Source organism: Apodemus sylvaticus, chromosome 1, assembly GCF_947179515.1.
Source record: "Apodemus sylvaticus chromosome 1, mApoSyl1.1, whole genome shotgun sequence".
Taxonomy (NCBI): domain Eukaryota; kingdom Metazoa; phylum Chordata; class Mammalia; order Rodentia; family Muridae; genus Apodemus; species Apodemus sylvaticus.
The window spans coordinates 38,328,180-38,355,279 of NC_067472.1; the positions used below are offsets into that span (position 1 = coordinate 38,328,180).

Sequence of the window (27,100 nt, forward strand, 5' to 3'; positions counted from 1 at the left end):
CTGACTGTTATTGATTGTGTTTTTACACTGACATCTAGGCATCAGAAATTATAATTCTAGGTGCTGACATTTGTTGGGTGGGTGTTTTGTTCCTTGGTTTCTGCTGTCCTCTCTGGTTCCTAGGACTGTGTAGAGAATATGGTGGCTGTGTTTCCAGGTAGAAAAGTCTTCTGGGGTCATGAGAAGTGTGGCTGCTGGGGGTTCTAGGTAAAATGTGCTTCTATGTATTGGGAGCTGACACTTAGAAGTGGGAATAGTCCAGGAGAGGAGGGCACTGAGTGGGTCCACAGGAGGGAGGAATGCAGGGTCCTCCACCAGGATCTGCTTGGTCCCTTGGGAATGGGGACAGAGAGTGAGGAGAGGCTACAGCAGGTGGCCTGCTACAGAGCTGGGGATGAGACTGGGGATTGGACTTAGGCAGGCTACCTGCTTCTCTGGCTGGAGTGCTGTTTTTAAGTTTTTGCCTCAGTGAAGGCCTGTGATCAGGAAAATGCAAGTCATGTAAACCCTTTCTGCTCCAAGTTGCTTTTAGTAATGGCCGTTATCACAGCAATAGAGATCAAACTAAGACACATAACTGTATCTTTCATTTATCCAAAGAGCCTGTTAGTCATCATATTCTTTTTAAAAAGAAAAGCTAAGGCTGTGTCTATTTCTTCTAGCACTCAGATCTGATGGTGTGCCCTTCAGTTAACCCCTATAAGCTCCCATGGCCTTTATGCTAAATTCACATCTCTCTCCCCTCCCACTTTCTAAAGTACTTTCTATTTCTTCTGTTGGTGACTTTATAGTATTAAATTATAGTATATACTTCCACATCTAGTTCCTTCACTCTGTGTGATATCTTTTGACTGTGCTTTCTATAAGAAGAAATTAGCCATTCCCCTTCCTTTCTCCATTCCATGCCCAGTTTTTGATGAGGACAGCATTACCTTTATATTATCATAATACTGGCATTTTGCTTTTTGAGTCTTTTACAGCATCTTGCCTGGTGCTGTTGCTCCTACAGAGAAATACACCCATGGCGTTGTTTACACTGCGTGTTCACACTGTGAATGGTTCTGTCTTAGGGAGTTTGAAGCAGATTCTTTGTGTCACCTTGACCTGAGGCCTCTGTAGGAGAGATTCTAATGGCTCCCACATCCTAGACTGTCTTCTGTGATCTAAGCAGGGCTTGCACAATGGTTGCTGAGAACCTGTTTTGCAGCCCTTAGCTGATCTCTGTCCCCCTGGCCTATAAAAAGATTAGGACTTAAAGAGACAAATGTTTTAGAGAAAGTTACTAGATTGTGGTGGCATTATGAGTTCCTGCCGTCCTCAGGGGGTACTTAGAGATAAGCACTTGGAGGACCTGATATGGGTCCCTTGGTGTTTGACTGTGCCAGCATTGTTCCTAAAAAGGCTGGTTGGAATGTCCCGAGGCCTCAGTTGGGACACAGCTATGTATTCACAGACTAAGCTCTAACAGAATGCTTGTAGCTGGCTGGCCGAATGGACCTGCAGGAGAGTGTTAGCTCTGAGGAGTGGGGAGACCACAGGGAAAGAGACTGAGGTTGCACTGCTGATGGCAAGCCAGGGAATGTGCCTTGGCAATAGGGGTCCCAGAGGAGCCAATGGTGGAGAGTCCCCAGGTGTGCTAAGATTGAGCCTACTCCTTAGGTGACTAATAATGAGACATTAGCAGTCACTGCCCCAGCAGGATTAGACACAAAACATAGGAAGACGGACATTGCAGTTGCCCCTTGCCCTTCCCCTGCGGCCATGCTCGATCCCCCAGTCATGTGCCCACTGCCAGGGAGACAAGCCAACATTCAAATCAAGTTCCAAGCTTTCACTTGGACACAAATTCGGGCATTCTAAGGACTGAATTTTAATTATGAGGTGATCAGAAGACATTTTTCATCTCACACTGGAAGAGACGTCAAGGACTCAGCTTTGAATTTCATCTAAATAGGTGAGGAGCGGTAAATCCCACAAAACAGTCTTGACTAACCCTGGAGAGGAACAACAACCCGTTTCCCTCAAGAGTCTCTCTCCTCTGAGACGCCAGGTGGGTGTCTTTGGAAAGGATCTGCATCTACCTGAGAAAGCCACACACTGCAACTTGTTCTAGGTGCTTCGTGGGTTCTCCGAACGCCCTAGCAGTTCTCCTCAGAAACGCTCACTGTTTTAATCACATTTATCTCCCTCTTTCACTACTGGCTTACCTGTTAAGCCCTCCCAGAGGGCTACCTATTGCCCTACCAGTAACCAATGGGAACATTCGGAAAATACTCAAGTCACTATATGATCATTTATTGAGCACATAGCTCTGGCAGGCTTGGTTTTAGGCACACGGGTAGAAGCAGACTCCTTGGATTTTTATTGGTTCTTTTCTGGTGTCAGAACTCTCCGGATGTCACAGGACATACTTGACTTGATCGACGTGAGTGGATTGGTTTCTGGGGTGTACACTGTTGTCTGCTCATTTTTCTTTCTTTCCCTCCCGCCCTCCTTCCCTCCCTCTCCATCCCTCCTTCCTTCCTTCCTCCTTCTCTCCTTCTCCATTTTCAGTTTTTCATGGTTTAGAACTTCACATATATGGGAGCACAAAGCATATATATTTCCACCCCCTTGGATACTGCTGAGCTGATCTATATCACCACATGTATTAGTGGCCCGATCCTGGTCATTGCTGGTCTTGACTCTACTGGGGACTCCTTGGAATTACTGAGTCATCGATGTGTTTAAAGGCCAATAGTGTTTCTCCATGCTTGTTTTATTTTATAGTGGCTTCCTCAATAGACTCAACCAATGTAACAAAATAATTTATTTTTGTTTTATGTGTATTGGTGTTTTGCCGGTGTGATGTCAGATCCTGGAGTTACAGACAGTTGTGAGCTGCCAAGTGGGTGCTGAGAGTTGGGTAAGGGTCTGAGCTTAAAGAGCGGAAAGCGTGGGTCAGACACAGGGAAACTTCGTGGAGAAGTCATGTCATGTTCCCAGCACAAAACAAATGGCTTAATTATAATATGGCATGAGGTTAAGACTGGGACAGTTCCGAGCACTCATGCATGCTGTGGGGACCATACTGTTTCTGGTCTCTCAACCTAGAGGAAGGGCATGGGACTGTGGTCAGCATCTGAAAGCCAGCATTGGGACAGGAACCCAGAGATGGCCTATGGCTCTCTGTTGGGGGCACAGCTGGCCAGAGCTGTAGAGAAAGATCCAGAAGACCAGCTCCACAGTCTGCCTCACTTTTCTCCCTCTGGTCTTCTGACAGGGTGTCTCCATGACCAAACTGAACTGGAGGTCAAAGGCAAAGAAGCCCCTTACTGCAGCCACAGGTGGAGAGGAAGGGAGCAGAGAGAGGGGTTGACTAGGCACGTGGACAGGAGTTCCACACTGATGCCCATGGCCACGTGTTCAGTGAGGTCCAATGAAGGCGTTTTGAAAACAACATGCCTGCGGCGGGTTACATTCATCACTTGAGCATCCTTTCCAGCAGTGTGTGTGTCATCCTTTCCACTTCAGGTGTGTCACAGACTAAGGAATGAAAGGCTGGCACCAGGCCTAGTGAAATTCTTGTAAAACTTTCTTTGTAGTAACAAGCTCTATCCTCCAAAGTGGGGGCGTCCTTCATTTTATGTATGTATGTATGTATGTATGTATGTATGTATGTATGTATGTATATATGTATGTATGTATTGATAGGCTGGCCTTGAACTCACAGCGATCCACTTCCCCCTGCCTCCCAAGTCCTGGGATTAAAGGCATATATGCCACTATGCCTGGTTTTCTTTACTCAATAATAAACATGTCTGCCGGGCAGTGGTTGCGCACACCTGTAATCCTAGCACTCTAGGAGGCAGAGGCAGGGAGATTTCTGAGTTTGAGGCCACCCTGGTCTACAGAGTGAGCTCCAGGACAGCCAGGGCTATACAGAGAAACCCTGTCTTGAAAAAGCCAAATCCAATATATATATATGACCATGCAAATAACCTATGTGCAGTAAAATCCCAGCTCTGAATGTTCAGCTGTGCTGGCTGTTAGATCAATCACCCCTGTCGCCACTGTCCCTGGCAAGCTGTGGGACGTTTCTGTCACTCCTGAGAAGTTCCTAATGCCTCTTTACTCCCATGCCTCAGATTCTGTTTTCTGACTGATTTTATCTCATGAACTTCATGCAAGTGAAAGCACTTCATCTGTTCCATTTGGCGTCTTGGCTTTGAACTTCGCTCAGCTGGTTTTTGCATCCATAGTGCCTTCCCTTGCATTACTCAAATATTCTGCTCTTTAAATAAACTTCCAAATATTTATCTTGTTCCATTTTTTAAATAAAAATCAAAACTTTTAGATCTTAGAATACTTGAGACTCTCAGTTTACATTTGTTTTTGTTTGTTTGTTTGAGACAGGGTCTCATTATGTAGCTCTGGCTGTCCTGGAACTCACTATGCAGACCAGGCTGGCCTCAAACTCACAGAGACCTGCCTGCCTCTGCCTCTTGAGTACTGGGATTAAAGACATAAGCCACCATGCCTGGCTGCAGTTTAGATTTTTGAAACCTGCACAGAGGACCCTAAACCAACTTGCCTCTGTAATTAGCATCTAACTACAGTAAGACATCATTGTCTCAAGACCCCACTCTTCAGATTCTGCAGGTTAATCTCTGCTCTGCCTCTGTCTGGGATCCCATCCAGTGGGCCACATCACACAGCTGCCACGTCTGCCAATGCGATGCTCCCTCAGCTTCTCAGCTTCTCGGGGTTCCCTTGTCACTTTGGATGACGTTTGGATGAGATTTGAGGGATGTTTACTGTGTATTTTGCAAGACTGAGATTGTACTCAGAATCAAATGATGGAGGCTATTTGGTAGGGGATGGGGGTTGAGGAGGAGGAAGAGAATGGGGAGGGGGCGCAGGTCATAGTTGCAAAGTACTATTTCCAGTTGACCTTATCAGGATCCCATGCTGCTGACAAGATGTCACCTGGTGGATGGCGTGTTTGTTGGTTTCTCTGATGGGAGTTACTTGCCTCCTGCTTGGGTGCTGTATGTTTTTGGAAGAAAGTCACTCTGAGCAGTTCAGAGTGAGTTCATAGTGAGTTCAGAGTAGAGACAGGAGGATGAAGTATCTTCATGAATTATTTGGGACAGTTCTGCATAGGAGACTTATATTTAGTTTTTAACAAATTGACTTTTTTTCCTAAAGCAATAGGACTATTTTCTGTTCACATAACAATGTCTAAATGTTCCTTACCTTCAGGGACACTTGGCATTGCCAGCTTTGAAAATTTAGCTATTTAAGATGGAGTGGGGTGGAATCTCATTGTTGTTTAACTTCCATTCATGATGACTAATAATGTTAAGCACCTTTTCATGTGTCCCCCCCTCTCATGTGTGTGTGTGTGTGTGTGTGTGTAATTTTTGTGGGGTCTTTCGCCTACGTTCTTTAATTGGGTTGTCTTTTCATTGCTGATGTAAATATTTTTCTATGGTCTATCATAAAAATATTTACTCTAGGGCTGGACACATAGCTCAGTTGGTAAAGTGTTGGAAATTGTTTCTAATGCTTTGTCTTACTTTGGCTCCCCAAAAGCTCTGCTTTTAGATCTGAGGATTCCTGCCCTCAGCTGGCTTCGATTGATAAGAAGGAGTTGCCATACAGCCAATGACTGGGCACAAAGACTTTTAGGTTGTGAGGGGCCAGGAGAGAGGGGAGAGGAGGAGAAATTTCATGACATGAAGGAAAAAGATGAAACTTAAAAGGCCCACCAGCCTGTAAGAATCCAGGAATGTGGCCCTAGAGGTCACTTCCCTGGTTGGTCTTAGGTAGCACATGAAATATAAATTGTAAAAGATATTAACTCAGGAATACTGGAGTGGGGTGTTTGTTAGCTGCGGGGAGGTTTAGAAATGCCCCAACCATTGAGCTAGTCAAGGCATATCAAAATTAGCTGGGGTGTGTGTGTCTGTGTGTGTGTGTGTGTCTGTCTGTCTGTTTGTCTGTCTGTCTTTCTTTCATTCATGAATCCAGAGAGCTTTTGGGCAGGTGCACATGTGTGACCCACTGGGAGCCAAAGTAGTTCAACTAATTCATCACTATAGTAAAGTGTTCATGTTGCAAGCAAGAGACCTGAGTTCAAGCCCCAGAACCCATCTCTGGGGAGGCGGAGACAGGCCAGTGCCTGGGGCTCACTGGCCTGTCAACCTAGACAAATGGGGGGGCTTTGGCCAGAGACCCTGTCTCAAAAACAAGGTGGATGTGCCTGAAGAAAGACACCAGAGGTTGGCCTCTGCCCTCCACGTGTGTGCACACCCACGCATATATAGAGACATACATACGTAAAATATTTTATGTGCATGAAAGCATTTTCTCCTAGTCTGTGGTTTGCCATTGATTTTACTAATTGTGTCTTTCGATGAGCTTAATTTGAGATTCCACTGAAGAGATTGGGGTATAGTGTTGGGTATGAGGCGTCTTCATGCATTTTCCGTGTGATGGTATTAATTTTCAGTTATAAGAATTAGTGATTATGCCGGTGGGGATATGGGCCATCACCACATTTTTTTCCCTCAAGGTGTCTTATCTTGAACTAAAAGATGGTTTCCAGAGACAAGTTTAAGTCTTTCCTGTAGTCACGCTGGTTGTATTGCTAGGCCTGAAGACTGCAGGCACATTACAGCTCTTCAAATAGCAACTAGCAGTGGGGAGAAGGCCATGTGGGGAGACTGCATTTCACCCTCAGCCAGTTCTGCATCCTTCTTTTTCCTGCAAGCATTGGCATGAACGATACAGTGCAAGGGGCACGTGGTGTATGCTGCTCACGTCAGTGGGGATGCCAGCTTGTGACAGTCACAACTGCTGCTGTAGGATTTCCCAAAGATTGACAGTATGTGTGCAAAGCAACAGCAAAGGAAAGAAGCCAAGTACTATTGTAGAGGAAGAAAGACACACACACACACACACACACACACATACACACACACACACATACATACACATACACACACATACATACACATACATACACACACACATACACACACATACATACACACACATACACACACACATACATACACATACACACACACATACATACATACACACACACACACACACACACACACACACACTCCTTCCTTCCCTCCTTCTATCCCTCTCTCCCTCCCTCCATCCCTCCCCTGCTCTGGGAGTGGCATCATGTGCCAGTAAGGAATCAGTCTGGGGAGCTCTTGCCAGCCTGAACAGAAGTTAAGGAAGATGTTTTTTGGTATATTGAAGTTTATATGTGAACTAATTTGCCAGCCGGCTCTGACGTTATCAGCTATCTAAATTGATGACTAGTTTTAATACTGATAATTACAGAATGATGTTTTATATTTGCTTTTGTTTTTGATAAGGTCTTGTTTTTGTAATAATCAGTTCTCAAGTCGAAAGACACGTTTAATCTCTAATTGAACCAAGCAAACACTGAGGTATTGGTTGGCTTCAGGTAGTCCTTAATTATTTGAAGACATATTATTTTTTAACTTTGGGGAAAAGCTCACTGAAGGTTATTGAACATTTTTTAGAACCTAAACTGTTTGGGACTGAAACGAGAGCCTCCCCTCTTACTTTAATCTGTAACTGTGATTGCTGGGTTTGGATGACTCAGCTCCTACTTTTCTCTGGTCCACTTAGACCCCTCCCTTAGACCCCCCCCCCCCACCAGCTGTGGTCTACTTAGACCCCTCTCACCAGCTGTGGTCTACTTAGACCCTCCTCCCCTGGCTCTGCAGCTGCCTGCCACAGTTACAAAGCTCAGGCAGAGTCTGAATGAGCCAAGAAGGAAATAGCTGGAGTCTCCTGTAAGATACAGATGAAAGATCAAGGAAGAAGAAGTATTTGCAGAGAGGAAGAAAATAGGGACCTGAAGGGAGTTCATAGCACTTAGAGATATGAAAAAAATAGTAAAAACAAGACTTAACCTTGTTTCCCTTTTTTTTTTTTAAAAGATTCACTTGTTTATTATGTATATAATGCTCTCCCTGCATATATGCCTGCATACCAAAAGAGGACACCCAATCTCATTACAGATGGTTGTCAGCTACCCTATGATTGCTTGGGATTTGAACTCTGGACCTTTGGAAGAATAGCTAGTGCTCTTAACCTCTGAGCCATCTCTCCAGATCCTATGTTGTTCCTTAAAGTTTTCACCTTTGATTTTTTTTTTTATTTTTAGTTTTTTACTTTTCCCTTAAAGTTTCCTCCTGGAAGATAATGCCTGGCGTAAATGTATGTATTTAATATGTATCTGTATGCGAAGCCATCTGCCCGCTCAGCTCCTAAGCACCCATTCTCTCGTTGCAGGTGAACCTTTTCGTGCTGCTCTCCGTGGTTTGCATCCTCTTAAACCTCGCAGGGTTCATCCTAGGCTGTCAAGGAGCCCAGTTTGTGTCCAGCGTGCCCAGATGTGATCTGGTAAGCTCCCCGTGGCCTTGCTGCTGTGCCAGACACAAGCTGCGCTGACCTGGATGGACGTGGGGCGAGTAAGCAAAGAGAACCTACTGCCACGTACCTTCCTCAGTTGTCAGTCATGTGGCCACTATCATACCAGCACCAGAGCAGTGCGGTGCAGCTCCTGGTTAGGGGAGGGATGGGTCAGGTCTCCATGATCCATGGATGGGCCCACCTGCTTCTAAAGAACAAACATGGCTGTCACCAGAATCCAGGTCAAAGATCCTTCTTCTGAAGGCTTTGGAGGCCAGGTGTGTGTTAGCATTTGGAGATTTTTCTGATTTTGGAAGAGAAATAATATACGGTGATCATCTATTATACAGCATGCCCGTGGAACCTGGGTCAGGAAGCTGATATCAGAGCTGTTTGGATCTCACACTGGTGGGCAAGAGGCTGTAAATTTACAGAATTTCTGACTCCAAACAGGTTTTGTAGAGCCAGCATGGTGGCATATGCCTTTAATCCCAGCACTCAGGAGGCAGAGGTAGGCAGATGATCTCTGTGAGTTCAAGGCCAGCCTGGTCTACATAATGAGTTCCAGGGCTATGTGGAGAGAGACCTGGTCTCAAACAAAAACAGAGAAACAAAAAATGAAGCAAAACAAAAAAACCCACCCCAAATAAATAGTTTTTATAAATTGTGGATAAGTGCTTGTAAAACAATCCATTTTGATCATTTTCTATGTAAGGTTCAGTAGTATACATTCAACAGCATACATTTATCCTGCTGTGCAAAGAGCTCTTCATGTCTCTCCATTGCCCTCTCCTCTACTAGCATTCTACCATCTACTTCATCAATTCAGATACTCCGGACAGGTCCACATAAGTAGACTCACACAGTTTTTGTCATTCTGGGGGAAGGGAGCTGTCCTTGAGGTATAGCCATAGTATTGTCTGTATCAGAATTCCTTTTCTCTTTTTAAACAATTTATTTATTTTTATTTTATGTACATTGGTGTTCTGACTGAATGTGTGTCTGTGTGAGAGTGTTGTATCCCCTGGAACAGGAGTTACAGACAGTTGTGAGCTGCCATGTGAGTCCTCTGGAAGAATAGCCAGTGCTCTTAACTACAGAGCCATCTCTCCAGACCCTGAATTCTCTTCCTTTTGAAGGGTGACTAATACTCCCTTGACTATGTCTGTCACACAGTTTGTCCACTCATCTGTGGATGGGTCCATGGGTTGTTGCCACCTTCTGTCTGTTGTATATAGGGTGGTGTGACCAGGAGTGCACAAATGTCCCTTCCAAGCCCTGCTGTCAGTTCCTTTGTGTATTTCTGGGTATCTAAACTTTTAAAAAAAAAGCCTTCTAGTAATAAATATCTCACTTAGTACAAAGCAGCAAGTGTAGACTTTTAACCAGTAATAGTAAATCTTACTTATTCAGAATTTTGTCCATTGCAGTCTACCTATAGAAACTAAGAGGATATGAGCCAAGGAGGATGGCTTATTACTAGAAAAACTGTGGTCAACCCTTGTGGAGAAACCCATAACCTTCCCAATCAGAAAACTCCCCCAGGAACTCACAAAACCTGCTGTGGTTTCTCATGTTCTCCACAAATCTTAAAGCAAGCATTAAAGCTTTTTATTCAAATGATCCTGATGATCAATAGCTGGCCAGCTGATAAGACGTGAGTGTCTTCAGGTGAAATAGAAAATATATGTTTAATATAATGAAAGAGACATGGCTGAGGTTGGTCTGGAAAGGAAGCTGACACAGTCCCTTCGGGTATGAGGTTCCTTAGTGTGAAAGGGCCTTGTGTTTGTTAGAGTTTCTCTTGCTGTGATAAAACACCATGACCAAGGCAAGTGATATTAGACAGAGTTTAATTGGGTTTATGGTTTCAGAGGGTTAGAGTCCACGATGGTGGAGGAAAGGCATAGTGTTAGGAACGGCTGAGAGTTCACATCTTGATTCATGAGGAGTAGAACAAGGGGGAGGCGGGGCACTAACTGGGAATGCGGTGGGCTTTTGAAACCCAAAGCCATTCATGACCATGTAACGATCAAACTCTCAAGTAGTCCTGTTTAAAGGGTCTAGCTTACACTCAGCTGGACAGTCTTGTATCTATTGGGCATCCTCACCCTACAGACTGCAGACAGCAGAAGTTCCTGTGTACTTGGCAGCAGGGTGGGATCCTGCAGCCTTGATACACATCCTCCACCCTCACCCCAGAGCCTTCATCTTCCTTCATTAAATACTTCACAGCATGAGTGGCTGGTGAGGAAGGGATCCTTTGTAAGATGACACCTAGCACTACCAGAGGGAACTATGAAATATGGGCCCTTGAGGAAGGTCTGGAGGCTTGCACCAAGGGCTGAAAATAGAAATCGTCCCGAGTCACATGGAAATAGTTTGGTTCCCATGAGGAGGGAGAAGAATGGAAGTTGGCTGTCATCTGCAGGGGGTTGACTGGTTACTACTCAGTACTGCTGTTGGTGCTAACCCAGGCACTGCTCAACAGGAAGCTCCAAGGAGGGAGCCCTTCCAAGGAATGTTCTGTTGAATTCAACTTAATATGAGGGAGCCCACTGACTGTGGGAGGAGAGGGGCAAAGGGAGGCCGAGGGGATGAGGGGATGATGGGCCTGTGGAAGCGGTCATTGTCCTTTTCGTTTAGAGGGTGAGGCTAGTGTCAGTATTAACAGTGGGACTCATCCTCAACACTATGAGACACTTGTGGGGAAGCTCTAATACAATAGCCCCACGACTCTCTGTGTGGGGCCTTAGGTGTGTGTGTGTGTGGGGGGGGTGTTTGCATCAAGTTATGGGACTGAACTGGCAGAGGGGATCATGGAGATCATCAGGGCAACTCAGGCTGTTGGTATTCTTTGTGTCAGAGACAGAATATACATAAAAACCCAATGTAATAACACATCATCTTAAACATGGTTTTATGACAAAGAATTAAAAGGGTTAGAGTCCTTGGAGGTCTAGAGGAGGTCAGACTAAACCAAAAGAATCAATGTGGTTGTCCCCGGGACGGAAGTGGGCAGACTGATGGAGAAGGGTCATGAAGGAGTTTCTCTGATGTGATGGTAACAGCTGGTATTGACAAGGGCTTGGGTGATACAAGAGCATTGCAGAAAACTCCTCAAATGATATCCTTACTATTTATATACATGTAATTATCATATATGCAAATTTTACCTCAAAAGGAAAAAATAAACTATAATAGTGGATCCCCATGTCATGTGATCTAATGGTAGGAATTTTTATTTCTTTAGCTTCCCACTCAACTTTACTATGAGGAAGCAGCTTTTTCCTTAATTTTCATAAAACTCTAAAACTCTGAAACTCAGTGCTGCACCTAGAGATGAAGAACATTGCTCCAAGTCTCCCAGCAGTTCAAACAGTGGGGCAGTGAGGTCTTCCTGTGGAGAGTTTGCACTCAGTGAATGGAGGGCTGCCTAATTAGTTAGTGAGCTGTACCCTTCCCTGTTAGGAAAGCGGGAAGCAAAGCCAAGTCAGCTCAGACTGCAGAACAAGTTAGAGAGATTGCCTCTGCCCTGGGGTTTGGAGTCCCTAAACCAGGTGTTACAGATTTTCCCATCTTGCCTTAAGTAAAGCTAGGAAAAGTGGCCAAAAGTCGGCAGAGCATCTCGTTAAGAATGGACAAGGTTATTCCTTAGTTATCACTTTGATAAATATCCATGCTTGTGCTGACAGTGAGCACTGGGAAGTCTTTCTTTGTGGTCCAGGCTAACTGTTCACAGAATTCACCCTATGTTTCCTACCCTTGAGGCAGACTGGGCTTCTTTTGCCTTAGAATCAAAGTCAATAATGTGATTCACTTTTGCCGCACAGCTATGAGCTAAAGTGATGGCCATGGTTGTCAGCCCTAATTAGTACAATTATAGGGTACTCACTGGAGCCTGACCTTCAGATGACCTGCAGGTGACCTTTGCTGTTGCTGTCAACAGCCTCATGCAATGGTTGAGACATTTTTGTGCTGTAGAGAATTCACATTTCCATTGGGGGTCCTGTCACTTATCTGATAGTCGTACCTTAAGTGTCAGTCAGTTACTGTGAGTTCTCTATCTCTCAGATGTGTCAATCATGCCACAGCACCAAGATGGCGGATGTTTCACAACTCTAAGTCCCCAAAGGAATATGACACACAGCCCCATGGTGGCCTGCAGTGACCTTGTAACATTTGTAAGAAATGAACTTTGAGGCTGGAGAGATGGCTCAGCAGTTAAGGGCCTGTTCTCTGCTTCTGGAAGACCTGAGTTTGTCTCCCAGTACACACATTGGATAGCTTAAAACTTCCTGTAAGTTCAGCTCCCAGGGATCCAGTACCCTCTTTTGGCATTTGATGGCATTGCATAGACATGCATATACACATACACATATACATACATATACATAACACACACACACATACACTTAAAAATAAAATAAATCTTGCCTAAGATTGCCTGACATGGAACTGTACACGACATATTCTGTATGATACGTGCTGTGTGTATAGCAAGAGTGTTTTTTTCCCCTTTAAATAATAAGATCATTGTTCTGCCTCTTTCCTTAAGGTGGACCTAGGTGAAGGCAAGATCTGCTTCTGTTGTGAAGAATTTCAACCAGCCAAATGCACAGACAAAGAAAATGCCTTGAAACTCTTCCCGGTCCAGCCTTGCAGCGCTGTACACCTTCTGCTAAAGGTATGATAAGGCTCATAGGCTCCGCCAAGAAATGGTCCCCAGGGGCCCACGAAGGCTGCTCCTTGAGGTCTTCCCATTTTATGACTGCCTGCAAATGGTCAGGCTGCTAAAAGCAAGGATGAGCAGACCTAATAACGGTTAAAACGGAGTGTAGAGAAGACCACAGACTGTGTTTTGAATTATGTGCAGAGAGAGATCTCATTGCATATAAGAATTATGAACTGATGAAAATGCAAAGGAGCCTAGCTACGCATAGGTGTATGCTTGCACACACATCCAAGGTGTAGCTTTCAGGAAAGTCTCATTGCACGCTCACTTGGCATTGTTGTTCATTTGTAGTGAGTCGTATGAGCTTGCTGAAGGTTGCCATTCTGTGACACATAGAGGAAGATCAGCCAGAAAATGGCAGGAGATGCCTGGGTTCTTTACATCTTGTTCAATAGGCAACAATAAGAAAAAGAAACTTAGGAGAATAAACCAAGGTCAAAGAGAAATGCAAAGCCAGCCTTTATGGTGGAGCTGAACCACTCAAGTCTGACTGGAGTGGGTGGCAAAATCAGCTAACAGCCCCTAAAGTCACTTCTTTAGATCTTTGCTTCTCAAGGAGGAGGAGGAAACGTGGAGAGGGAACTCTGCAGACCTTCAAGATCTGGGTAGTGCAGGACTTAAAAATGACCTGCTGACTTCCATTTCTGCATGTTTGATTGTTGAGTCATCTGGAACTTTCTAAGCCTGACTTAGCTTGAGGAAAGCCCCTGAAGGAGCCAGGGCTGTAGCCACGGCGTTGACTTAGCTGCTATTTTGAGGAAAGAAGGCTTATTTCCACTCCCTGGATGCTCCTGGTTCCCACTCTGTGGTAGTTGAGTGCTCAGGCCACCACTGCCTGTGGCTCCCGAAACAGAAGCAGTGACCACATGTTAAGCAGATTCCGTCCTGCAGAGAAGTGCTGTCCCTTGGGTGGGTGAGGACACTGACAAGAGAAGAGTCTTACTGCTCTCCTGGAGGGAACTTTATAGACAGTATTAGATGCTTGTAAAAAAAAAAAAAAAAGCCCCTTTGTGTCCTTGGGAAATTGACTCTAGCACCCCTGAGGATGCCGAACTCTGTCATACCCAGGCCTCTTCCATAAAATGGCATAGGACTGCACATAACCCTTATACACTCTTCTGCATGGTTGAGCCGTATGTAGGTGCAGTATCTGGTGCAATGCATTTTGCAAGTAGTTGTTGTAGGACCTGCCTGTGTTCAGCCCAGTCTTGGCTTTCTTTTCTGAGTAGTTTCCATTTTGGCTGAGTTGAATCTGAGAAGGTGAACCCATGGATATGGGGGTCTCAGTGCCCCGTATGTAACTAACACCAGGCCTCTGTGAGACAGGGAGCTTGCTGGGTATGGTTTTGGGGGTTACTTATTTTTTGATTTGGAGTTTGGCCTGCTACTCAGATGCTCCTGCCTCAGGCCTTCAGGGTATCAGGACTATAGGTGTGTCTCATTGTATCCAGTCCAGGTTGTTTTTGTGTGTGTGTTTGTTTGCTTAGGCAGTTTTACTGTATTGCCACACCAGTCCAGGTTTGAACTTATGCTCCTCTTGCCTCAGTCTTCAAAGTAGCTGGAATTATAAGGTTTTAAAAGAAAGAAATCTACATTCTGTCGAGGGGTGGGGGTTATAAGAGCCAGCATTTATTTCTGCACCTCCACAAGCTATGTGACCCCCCCCCCCATCCACTTGGAATCTTGCCAGTTTGGGCAGCATCGTTATTGACAAGTTTTACACATTTCTCTGATCAGTGGTTTTGTTTCCAGAAAGTCCTGTTTGCCCTGTGTGCCCTGAACGCCCTGACTACCACTGTGTGCTTGGTGGCCGCTGCCCTGCGCTACCTCCAGATCTTCGCCAGCAGAAGGCCATGTATTGTAAGTGTGAGGAAGCACTGTGAAGGGTTTTGACCTAGCAGTCCATCCCTACTGTGTGTGGGAGCCCTGTATGGTTGTCTCCACCTTGCAGTCCATCCCTACTGTGTGTGAGAGCACCCTGCGGTGTCTCCACCTTGCTGTCTATCCCTCCTGTGTGATCCATTGCTTTGCTTTTTCTCCTGTTATGCTATTTAATCAGGATGAATCCCAGATGTCTGCAGAGGAAGTAGAAGAGCACGGGCAGATTCCGGACCCAGATGACTTTGTGCCGCCAGTGCCTCCCCCTTCTTACTTCGCCACATTTTACTCCTGCACACCTCGGATGAACCGCAGGTATAACTCCTACATCATGCTGGGGTCTCCTTGGTATGCCCTGCCTTGAGACTTGTGTGGTCTCCAGAACGCTCAGCCCACGATTCCACTTTTTATCCAAAATCTAGGCAGATTGTCCTGCCTGATTAGCTCTTCCTCTGTCTTCTTGTTTTTCTCTGACAAACCAGATGAGTCCAAAGATAAGTCCAACCTTGACCTAGAGATAAACTTTTTCAATTTCTTTTAGCTTCCCTGGGGAAACTGACACCCAGTGAGATAACAGCTGTAATTTGACAGGATTGAGAATTTCTGTTGCCTTGGAAACATTCCCAGTTAGGCAGAATGATGTTTCATTATAACACCATCAGCCAGTCCCAACAGTTGTGACATTCTTTGCAGCCACCAAGAAAAAATTAATTATTAATTTCATCTTTCGGACTTGGGGAAAAATGGACAGCATGAATTAATTTTCCTTTTCAAATTCCAGCCTAAGTTTTGACTGTTTCCCTTAAATTTCAGAAATTATTATTTGTAGAGTAGAATATGTGTTCGTTTGGTTTGTTAGTAATGCCTAGAATTGAATCTTTAAAGAATGATCTCATTTATTCATTCAGCAAGCATTGCCAGTCTCCTCTGCTTGTTTGGTGCTGTACTGGGTTATAGGAATTCAAAATGAGTTAGTCTTGTTCCTCTGTTCCAAGCCAGCAGCTCAGTTTAGATCACTAACATGAATTTTAGGATCACAGTACTCCATGCCCAGAGGTCTCCCAAGCCCAGAAGAACCAACCGGGTCATCCAGTCAGCTCTGGCATCCCTAGAGAAGTGACTGTATGCTGAGTTTAAAGGTTAAATCCCAAAGGCAAAAATATCTTGTGTCAAAGGGAAGATTAGCATCTTTAGCTTGAAATCTGGGATCAAGCATTTGAGGTTTAGGATGTCTGTAATATGTGTAGAGCCATCAGACAGATGCGGCACATGTCTGGGGCTGTTGGAAAAATTACTTTCTGATGTTCAGGACAGCTATGCATGCATTTGAAATAGGTCCCACCTTGGCTCTGCTCATGTTCTTTGAATCTTACCTGACCCCTTCTTGAACACCTACCCAGGCAGAGGCAGAGATGATGATAGAGCCGGGGGAGGGTCTGTCAGCCAGGTGAAAAAATTATCTTGGGACATCAAGGCTTTTGTTTAGGGAGTGGCCTGTTGACATACAGAACATCAGGAGCAAGGATGGAGTGAGTCTGATCCTTTCAGAAACTGAGAGGAGGATTGCAGATGCTGAAGAGGGTTGGCAAAAAGGCTGGTGTTCTCTGTGGGTGGTCTCTGGTTTTTAAACCTCCCAAGCTGATTCTTTTCCATGACTGGGGCTGAGTCATAAAGGGTCCCAGAGGAAATAACCTTCAAGCAAATAACAATCCTGTTCATCCCTGTCTTAGTCAGAGTTCTATTGATACAAAGAAACAACCACGACCATGGCAACTCTTATAAAGGGAAACTTTTAATTGAGGCTGTCTTATAGCTTAGTCCACTGTCATCGTGGTGGGTAGCATGGTGGCAGGCAGGCGGACATGGCACTGGAGAAGTAGCTGAGAGTTCTACATCTGAATCTGCAAGCACCAGGAAGAGAGAAAGCTTCTCTGGGCCTTGAAACCTTAAAGCCCACCCCCAGTGACACACCCACTCCTAACAAGGTAACATCTCCTAACCCTCCCAAGTAGTTCCACGCCCCGATGACTAAGCTTTCAGACATATAAACCAGTAGCAGGCATTCCTAGTCAAACCACCACAGTCTCCATCAGCTCTTGTTGGCCTAAGTGATCTGTGATAAGAAGTAGCTTACCTCGACTTTCCTGTGGTGCTGACTTTGAGGTGTTGTCCATCAAAATGCAGCATCAGTGGTCATCCTAATGACATAATGGCACCATAGGAGTCATTCATTTTTGTGATCATGTTGTGTAAAATGCCATCTTCAATTTCTGGGTTTCTTTCTGGAAGAGATTGTGTGGTAGTTTAGCATCTAAGAAGAAAGCCCACTCTCCTGACAACTCTCCTTGGAAATCCAGTGGTAAGAGTGCTCTACCTCAGTGGGTGCAAAGATAGCCAGTGGGTTGGGAGTATCAGAGAACAGACAGGCCAGCAGAGGTAGGGATAGTAATGCCCTAGGCAAGGGATCCAGCAGTCCTCTTTCTTTGCTGAAGGGGCAAAGGCAGGGTTTATAAATGCTAGAAAGATGACTCATGGGTGTGGATTAAAGACTGAAGCCTCGCCATCTCTGGAGAAAGCTGGCCTCTCTGATTCAGACAGCTATGCTGTTGATTGGTCATGACTCTGCCTCTACATCTAGGAAGGGTCTAGTTCTTTGGAGTCACTCAGCAGTTGGAGTCTTAAACAGCATGAGCTAGGTAGGAGGGTTGGAATGAAATCAGTGCCTGAGTCCTTGTCTAAGGAGACTATCTACTCAGGACAGCTTTAACAGGAACGCTCCAGCCCAGGGAGACGCTTTCCTGGGATTCCTTTGTACACTGGATGCTTGACACTTTACACACCCACTCTGGAGAACACCCCAAGTTAGGTGCCGGTATAAAACCTGGCCTCTACCCTTTGGGGGGGGAGCATAAATGGGCACAAGGGATAAAATGAATTTTAAATCCAGTTACCGTCTCTCCCCTTCAGAATCAGTCTCTCAGGTGCATCTGTCCTTGAGTCTGTCTTTTTACCAGCTTCTATAAGGTTCCCCCTTTTCTTCATATTCTAAGAGGAGTTGTTTTTTTTTTTAAAGAAGAGACATTATTATGGGTGGTTTCTTATTATTTATTTTTTTTCTAGTCCCTCCTGAGTACAGGGTTCTCTGTTTTGTTTTACCTTTTGCTTGCCTTTTTATACTTTTTAATTACTCCAAAATTTCAATTCTGTGTTTTCTAATGTCTTTTCTTCCTTTTATTATTTGCTATAAATACTGGCAGGGAATCTTGTGAGTTTTGGTGTTGCTTTTTATTTTGCTGTGAAGGGTCCTACAACCACAGGAAAAACCACAACAGGGTGTGTGTGTGTGTTGTTCCTGGAAATACTATGGCCATCAGATTGTAGAGCCTCATGAAGCCAGAAGGAAGTCCTGTACAATATGACTCAGTAGCAGTGTTGCTTCAAACTTCTAGAGTTTAACACTGGGCATATTTAAGATCAGTACAATTTAGAAACGTTTTCTGGTATAACACAGTCCTATGTGTGCAATAAAGCTTAAGGGATAATTCCATTGAAACTCGTAACATACATGTCATTTCTTTCATAAAAATGGGTTATTTTGTTAACATTTATTTATGTATTTTATGTATGTAAGTGCTCTATCTGCATGTATACCTGCAAGGTAGAAGAGGGCTTTGGATCTCATTATAGATGATTCTCAGATACCATGTGATTACTGGGAACTGAAATCAGAACCTCTGGAAGGACAGGCAGTGCTCTTAACCCTTGAGCCATCTCTCCAGCCCATGAAACTGGGATCTACAGATAGATTACCCATGCTATCTTAAGGATTTGGAGGGGGATCAGGTGTGGGCTCAGTCATACCCATAGTGCAGAGCTCATCCAGGCTACTAACCACATTCATTTCCAGCCTTCTGGGTGGAAAACCGGGTTCTGCATCAGTTGCTTCGAAGAGGCAACTTTGCATCTTTAACCCGTCTGGTTTTCTGGTGCTTATCTGTGAGCACAGGGACCTCAGGCCCTCTCTAACAACAATAAAAACTATTACATAAGATGCACTTGAAAAGGGAAAGCATCTAAGGTTGGTTGGGAGAAAGGGAATTTGGAAAGGGAGAGTGTAATTGAATAATTCTTCTGTGTTGAAGCAGAGACATCGTGTTCTTACGTCGCTAAGTGTAGCAGATGGTACATCTAAGGAGCCCCCTCCCCCCACATACCCCGCAGTGGAACGGGGGGTGGGGGTGGGGGTGGGGGTGGGGGATGGGGGTGGTGGTGAAGAACAGAGTAGAACAGGGTCAGCAGGAATGGTTGTGGGAGGAAGAGTGGCTCCAGGAGAAACTAACTTGAACCAGGAAAACAGCAGCTGGTTTTCCAGTCAAGTTCACATGACAGAGTAAACTGTCTCAAGTCAGCCTCTCTGCATCTTGGTAATCGTGAGACTCTTTTAAAGTTTCTCTGTGGAAACTGTGAGTTATCTCTAGCTTGGTCGCTGGGCGTGAGGTGTCACTGTTCCAAATGAACGCAGATCTTTTTGTCAACTCAGTCAGGTTTGTCACATCGAGTTCAGAGAAAAATAGAATGTTAACCCATCTCTTATTTTGTTCTTAATAGGACTCTGGTTTTAAGTTTTATCCAGTGCCGCACACCTGGCACCATTAGTCAGGGCGGGGCTGACTACCTGAGGAGGATGTGGGAGTCCCTCTGGGATCCTTTCTGCAGCTTCTATTTTGTCTTTCTGCTAGCTTCTGTTTTGGAGCTGGGCAATGATCACCTTTTGTTTGAAATTAACTCCCCCTTTTAAAAGGTTATTTAACAGCGAATTTCTCTCCTGACTCAGACATGAAGGAAACCAAGGCAGGAAGCCTTTTCTGTGAACTAATGATTCTTCTTATCCTCAGTTTGTTGTTAGCAATGTGCCTCAGTGGTATTTAGTATATCTACCGCATTGTGCAACCACCACCTCTAACTCTCTCCAAAGCATTATCCTCCATAATCCATAAACCAAATCCATATCTGTCAAGTCCATAAACGCTAACCAGTCACTCCCCAGCCTCCTCCCACCAGAGCCTGGCAGTCACCCATGCTCTTTGTCTCTGTGGACTATAGTTTGCGGTTTTATTTATTTATTTATTTATTTATTTATTTATTTATTTTACTGCTGTACTGAAAGGAAAAAGGGCACTATGTTTTATACACTGTCATTTCTAAAGGACCCCCTGGGCATATTTGCCTAAGGGCAGCTTGGATGGTTACTCCTCTTCAGGCTGAGCTGCTGTGAGTGTCTCCCCCTCAACCTCTAACCCTTGCTCCCAGTTTAAAGGCAAAGGCAGAGGGTCCAGGGGCTGCTGCCATTGGAGGGCCAGTGTACAGAGCATTCCTCCTGATGCCCAGGTGCTTTTCCTAGGATGGTTGGTTCTGATGTCATCCCACTACCCCACATCTATGGAGCACGAATCAAGGGTGTGGAAGTGTTCTGTCCTCTGGACCCCCCACCTCCATATGAAGCTGTAGTGAGCCAGACTGACCAGGAGCAGGTATGTCCACGTTGTAAAGACTATGCTCTTACATAATCTGAAGGAGTTTACGGGGTCCTCTGAGGATCAAAACCAAAACAAAACAATGAGCCTTCCTTCTCCCTTCCTTCATGATGCAGGAATCTTCATTCCAAATGCCAGAAGGGCCAGAAACCGCTGCGAGCCCAGTGGGGCCAGTTCGCACACAGATAACGCAAGGTAACAGGCATCTTCACTACTCCAGGCCGTAATTCGATACATTAGAAGATGGCAGGATGGTGTGACTAATGTTTTGTTGGAGGTGAGGTATTCTTGGAGCAAATGGTTCAGGCTGCATTCTTCTTGTCAGGGCCAAAATACTGTCAGCTCTTAGTGCTTAGAAGTGAGATCTTAAAAAAAAAAGGTGAGATCTAAAATGTTGACAGGAAAAAGGAAAAAATATATACTGAAATAAAGAGACCTGCTTAGAACCTTTTCACGAATGATCAGACTACCCCCATGGAAGAGAGGAGGTTAATTCATCATTCCTGTGCTTCCCAACCCACTTCCGTGTTCTGTTAAAGCGAGCATGAGTTCCACCAGTGAGTATTCACATTGTCTTTATAACCAAAGGTTTTAATGCCAGAATTAAGATTTGTTTTTTTCCAGCCCTGTGGCCAATGCTAGAGTCAATTTACATCTATCCTTGTAATTTAAGGACGCCATTGTTCCCGATTTCTGTCTTTGGGGAGGTTTTAAATGGCCTGGAGAATTGTCCACTGCTACAAAATTGCAGATGGCAATAAATAATGGATTGACTTTCCACCATGTTGGATGGGGGTAGCTTTTCAGCAGTGCCGTGCGGACCATTCTTGTAGTCACTTTATATTTGGAAGGGGGCAGACTGAGCCCTTGCCCCTGAGCTCCAAGCCCTGCCTACCGTAAGGAGAATTATAAAACATTGTTCTCTTCCTTTAAGCACACTTGTTTTTCACAAGGAATTTTCCAATCAGAAATTCAGCTTTCCAGATGCGGCTGCTACATTTCCTGGGCGGGGCTCATCCGATTCCAGCGTCATTTGCTGATCTATTTTGCAGCCACTGGGTCCTTTGCTAGCCTATCGAGAGTGTCCCAACACGGGCAGGCCCTGGGCCAGGCACATCTGCTAACCTTGGCTCAGTAGTCCATAGGATAGCCCCTCACCCACATAGGTGGGTCTCCCCGAAGAACCAGATGCTGTGAAAAGCTCTGGTACTCTTGGAGGCTGCATCAGGGTGCCCTAGTGAGAAAGACTCTAAACACCTAGGAAACAAACCAAACTGACGTTATGGCATGGTCTCTTAATTTTGCCCTTTGGGCTTACTGCTTTTTTTGTTTGCTTGTTTTAAGTGTGGCAGGGCGACTTGGAGAGGGAGGCTTTGCCATGGTGCTGGGAACTAAAAACTGGCTGGGCTACCAGCCTAAGTAAATGTTATTAATTATATTACTCTTGCCTTGGCAAGTTTGGGCCTACAGGTGTTTCCTGACCAACATTTCGAAGGCTATAGCTGTTGAAATAATGTGTTTATTTTATTTTAAATCAGGTGGGCCTCTTACTAACATGATGGGTGAAGAAAACACATCTGGATCAATTCCTATCTCCAACCTGGCTCAGCCTCTGAGAAGCCGGAGACCTCTCCCACTTCTGAGGACAAGATCAAAGAGCGACCCTGTGCTCCACCATTCGGAGGAGAGAGGTGATGTCACTCTTCAGGCTCTTGGTAGACCACTGCGATTTTTTTGACTAGTGCTAAGTATTGGTTAAAGTGCCAGGTCCAGTCAGGTGGCTCTGGCCAGCTGAGGGCCCTCCAAGTTTAAGCAATATCTTGAGCGAGGTTGAGAGGCCATGGGAAAATAAAATACTCTATGTTCACGTTGGGAAGACACATGTGGTATTTCTCTAAAATTAAGAGATATATTTATTTTTGTGGTGTAGGGGAGGGTGGGTGTACCATGATGCATATGTGGAGGTTAGAAGACCAGCTGTACGGGGCAGTTCTCTTCTTAAATTTAATGTGGGTTCTGGGGACTCTCCTCAGGTCGTCACGTTGGAGGCAAATGCCTTTACCTGATGAGCCACTTGACTGGCCCTGGCACTGTGTGGCTGGTAGAACTGCTCCCGAAGTCATGGGAAATCACATTTGGTTGCCCATGAGCTGTTCTTGGACTGACAGTAAGATTACTATGTGAACCAACCATCTCCCGATTTCCCAGTTGTTGGTAGTTCTCTGGGAACTAGTCAAGGAGTGCATGGTTTTATTCTCTGGCTCTACAGTTTTGTATTTGTTATCTTTTCCGGCGTGCTCTAGTAGTCTCGATTATTGGAATCTGACTATGTCTTTTAACATTTGGGATACAGTGAATCATGTTACTGCATCTCCCTCCCTCACTGTTTTGAGTGTAATAACACGGAGCCTCTTTTGACTATACGAATACCTGGACATCTATAAACATCTCTCACTAGAGAAAAGTATAGAAAAACAAAGGGAGCAAAGGAATAAGGGAAAGAGCTTTCATAGTTCAACCAGCAGGGACCTCTGGGGGACTCAGTCCAGTAGTCGTGCTCTGTTCTTCGGAAGCTCTATGCAGAACACTAGTCACCCTCTAACCTTGCTCTCTCGGGTCTTGTCTGGCTCTTGTGGTCTCTGTTCTGTCCCTCTGACAGTGAGTGTCATTTGTCACAGCTCTGGACTGACCATGTGGGAGCCACAGAGAACATTCTCTTGTCCCTGCAGAGCTTCCAGGTGGGGAGGAAGTCCTGCCTCCTGGGACTAGCTGTGTGCCTCTGCAAACCAGCAGGCTGGGCAGCCTGGCCTCTAGTTCAAAGACCCACCTTCGCTGTGGATACCTGGCAAGTTGAGTCTTCGAGCTGGCCCCGTGCCAGCTTCCAGGAGCATGTAGCTGTTGGCACTGCAAAGGGAGGCTGGGCTCCCTCTGCATTCTTCATTCCTGTGGAAGAGAGGACATTTACCTGTTGGCTTGGCTCACTGGGAAAGGCACCAAGTTGTTTTCAGTGAGAGAGTGTAAACTCCACTCTGTCTTCACACGGCTTCCCTGTGTTTCTGGAAGACCCGTTCTCTATAACTGTGCATGGCAAGTTGGAAGGACAGCTTCTAACCCTGGTTCAGAACTCCTGCCTACCTTTCTCCAGAGGCAAAGGAAACCTTCTCTTCTTCTGCCTGGCCCTCCACCCTGTGCTTCCTGCTTCCTTGGATATCTAAGTCCGTACTTAGGAGGCCTTTACAAATTTAAGTTGACAGCTGTGGTGGCTTCTGGACGCATGGAGATCAGACCTGAGGATTAACTTCTCCACCCAGTTCATGGTAAAATAGCTTCTTGCCAGTCTTTATACATTTATCGACGGAAGCAGCCATGGAAATTAGAGCGTGCAGTGGATTTTTTTTAGACCCTCTGTTGACTTCTGGAATGACGTAACTTTCTGCACCTAAGTTTTCTGTAATAGTCACAGATCTGCCTCACAGCCCTGGTGTGAGCCTCGGTAATAGGAGTCAGTACAGTGCCCTTGGGAATGTTTAGGATGAAGGTACCGTGACAGTACACTTTCTGCTCATCCCACAAGTGTGCCATCTGTCACGTCTTCCCTTTGACTCTTCCAAACCTGTCTGCCCCAACATTCTCTCATTGGTCCACCATCTTTTCTTTCTGCTTGGCCATCCATTCCTAGCTACTTGCCTGTACCCCATGGAACACACTCCTCCGTGGTCTGCACTGTGGATTCTGTGCTGTGTTGTCTGTCTTTGCCCTGGGGGCTGGTTATGTGCCTCGGTTCAGTGTCTCAGCACACTGCGTCTTGGAAGTGCACTTCACCCGATAGGCCGTGTTAGTTTCATTTCCCATCGTTCCTTCTGTTCTTCAAGATGGCGAGATGTACACGCATGGCCTCGAGCATCTGCCAGATGTTGTCCACGCTGAGCTTTACTGTCAGGGTTCAGAGGGGCTTGTTCAATGGTGACTTTTGTCTCTGTCCATAGCTACCCCAGTGCTCAGCTGCGAAGCCGCGACTCAGACAGAAAGGAGGCTGGATCTGGCTACTGTGACTCTGAGGAGAGGTGCGAGACCGCGGGCCTCAAGATGTAGACCCCACTCCCTGATAGATTACAGGTCTTACATGGACACGAAGCTGCTAGTGGCCAGGTTCCTGGAGCAGTCCTCCTGCAGCATGGCTCCGGACATCCACGAACTTGTAGAAGACATAAAGTCTGTTCTGAAGTCCGACGAGGGGCACATGGAGGAAGCTATCACGAGTGCCAGCTTTCTAGAGCAGGTACTGCTCTGCACAACTCTGGGCACGCTTCTGGTGATAGGTGTCATTTCTTGTTGGAGGCCGAGGGAGAGCATGGTCATGGTCTCCAGAGATCTGGAGGAGGGGGGGTCATGTCCTCAGAGAGGAAACTAGAGAGCTTTCCTTCTGGGCTCATCACTTTCCCACAATGCTCTTGGCCCAAGGGAAGAAAGCCCCACTTTCCGGGAGGTGAAACTGTAGCTGGTAAGAAAGCAAAGGATCTGGGCACTATGGCGGCCACCACGCTTCTGATTTCCTGAAAATGACGACAGAGTGGGGCTCATGATTGCCAAGGTTCTGGGAGCTATTCCCATGCCCACACACAATCGCAAAGCGATAGGCGGCAGGTGGGACCCTATGTTCCTAACAAGCTATCCCTCTCCACCAGGGTTGGAACACAGGGATATTGGAGAAATAGGAAGAGAACAACCTTAAAAATAAAACAAGAAGTGCACTTGAGCCATTATATACAGCTCGCCTACTGCTGAGACAATAGAAAATTAGGAGAATTTCTTCAACACTTTACAAAAGAGGCAAAATCCAAAACATCTTTGGAATTCTAAGTAGATTCTACCTTGGGAACCCCCACCTCCCCATTCTGAAATAACTAAACATTAAAATCCACAGATGGATACAAGGGGGAGGGGTGGTGGTCAAAAGGGCAGCTCTGGTGAGGCTAACATCTTCCTTTCTCCTGCTCTTTCCCCAAAGATAATGGCCCCACCACAGCCCGGCCCCGCCCAGGCCCAGGCCCAGGCCCAGGCCCAGGGGCTGACCTCGAGGCGACAGCCTGGCCTGCTGCACCTGCGCAGCTGTGGAGACCTGAGCACCTTTTCTCTGGCAGGGAGGCCGAGAGCTGAGAGGAGGCCCCAGCAGCGAGCGGAGGCTGAGAGGCCACACAGCCTCATTGGTGTCATCCGAGAGACTGTCCTGTGAACTGAGGGACATGGAAGGATGTCTCTCCTCAGTGCTGTTTACTGTCTGGGAGCTGGGGGGCACCCCCCACCCCCAACGGGGAACCCTTCAACAGGGGTCCTCGGGTGGACACTTATTCCTCCTGTTTGGCTCCCTTTTTGCTGACGAGGGCACTCAGGTGAACTCGGGTGAAGTAAGCTCTTCCTGGCCCTCCCAGCCTGTGTGTTTCCGGTTGGAGGAGAGGGCAGGGAGGGCTCCTTTCTCTGCTGTTCCCCAAGGGGCGCACACTGGGTGTGTAGAAAACAGGCTCCCGGAGCCTTTGCCTGCCTCGCCCCTCACGGCTAGGCTCTTGTGGTTGCCAAGTTCATTCCCTCACTGTAAGGGGAGAGCGGCGGGGCTATTTATAGCTGCCTGAGGCCTCTGGCTGCTCAGGGAGAGGAATTGGCAGGAGCCATGGTGGTTAACACCGTGTGACTCCAGTCCCCCAGCCTCCGTTAGGTTACCTTCAATCCCATCGTCTTTAGGAAAAGCAGGAGACCAGCTAAGCGGTGTTGTTTTAGAATGAAGGACATCAAGGGTGAGTGAGCACCAGGTTGATCTCGTTCCTTCATGCTTGCAGACTAGAACACCTGAGACAGAACGGAGAATAAAGCGCTGACTTTGGAAAGCCTGGGCTCCATGTGTGTAGTGTTTGTGTGCGCTCAGATGACCAGGCCTTAACTCATGGAGGGTGAATTTGGAGCTGTGGTGGCCAGGGTGTGCACCCCCACCCCCCCAGGCCACCAAACTAGGCTGATTTCCACGGTTCTAAAACCCCACAGAAAACCATGCATCAGACAAGCCCTGGGCTGAATTTAACACTTTAGGCTGAATGGTATTGGGGACCCACATTCTAGTGGGGCCATAAACGGAAAGTCAGTAAAGCATTTACTGATGGTATTGATGCTAAGAAGTAAGGGTGTGGTCAGGGAGTGCTTCTCTGAGGAAATGATATTGGAGCTGGGCCTTGACACTGAGGAGGGGGGGTGGGGGCATAGGGGGTGGGGGGACACTATGCGAGACAGAGACCGAGGCCAGGCATACTAGTGATCACAGAATTGTTTGGAAGGAGCGTGGATGGAAACCTGTCAAGCTGCATTCTATGTTAATGGTGAGATAGTGTGGACTTTTCTAACCCAGGCAAGATAAGGTTAATCCTACTTCTAAATGATCCCCATGCTACTGGGAAAGGGTCAGGTCAGTTTAGATGGGGGCGGGGACAAGGAAACGGGAGAGGCTGCTGGGTGG

At 46.1% G+C, this 27,100-nt stretch overlaps 1 protein-coding gene across 1 annotated transcript in view; it reads left to right on the top strand.

The window, feature by feature from the left end:
* The window catches only part of Entrep1 (endosomal transmembrane epsin interactor 1), a 48,288-nt gene extending 21,808 nt beyond the window's left edge, over window positions 1-26,480 (top strand). Inside the window, exons 3-11 of the mRNA XM_052188047.1 lie at window positions 8,335-8,445; window positions 13,013-13,141; window positions 14,942-15,049; window positions 15,249-15,382; window positions 20,469-20,598; window positions 20,718-20,796; window positions 22,140-22,292; window positions 24,588-24,880; window positions 25,610-26,480. Of these exons, the coding sequence (XP_052044007.1) occupies window positions 8,335-8,445; window positions 13,013-13,141; window positions 14,942-15,049; window positions 15,249-15,382; window positions 20,469-20,598; window positions 20,718-20,796; window positions 22,140-22,292; window positions 24,588-24,880; window positions 25,610-25,834 (1,362 nt within the window). The 3' untranslated portion in view covers window positions 25,835-26,480. The remainder of the gene's footprint in view (window positions 1-8,334; window positions 8,446-13,012; window positions 13,142-14,941; window positions 15,050-15,248; window positions 15,383-20,468; window positions 20,599-20,717; window positions 20,797-22,139; window positions 22,293-24,587; window positions 24,881-25,609) is intronic.
* Window positions 26,481-27,100: the final 620 nt, after the last annotated feature.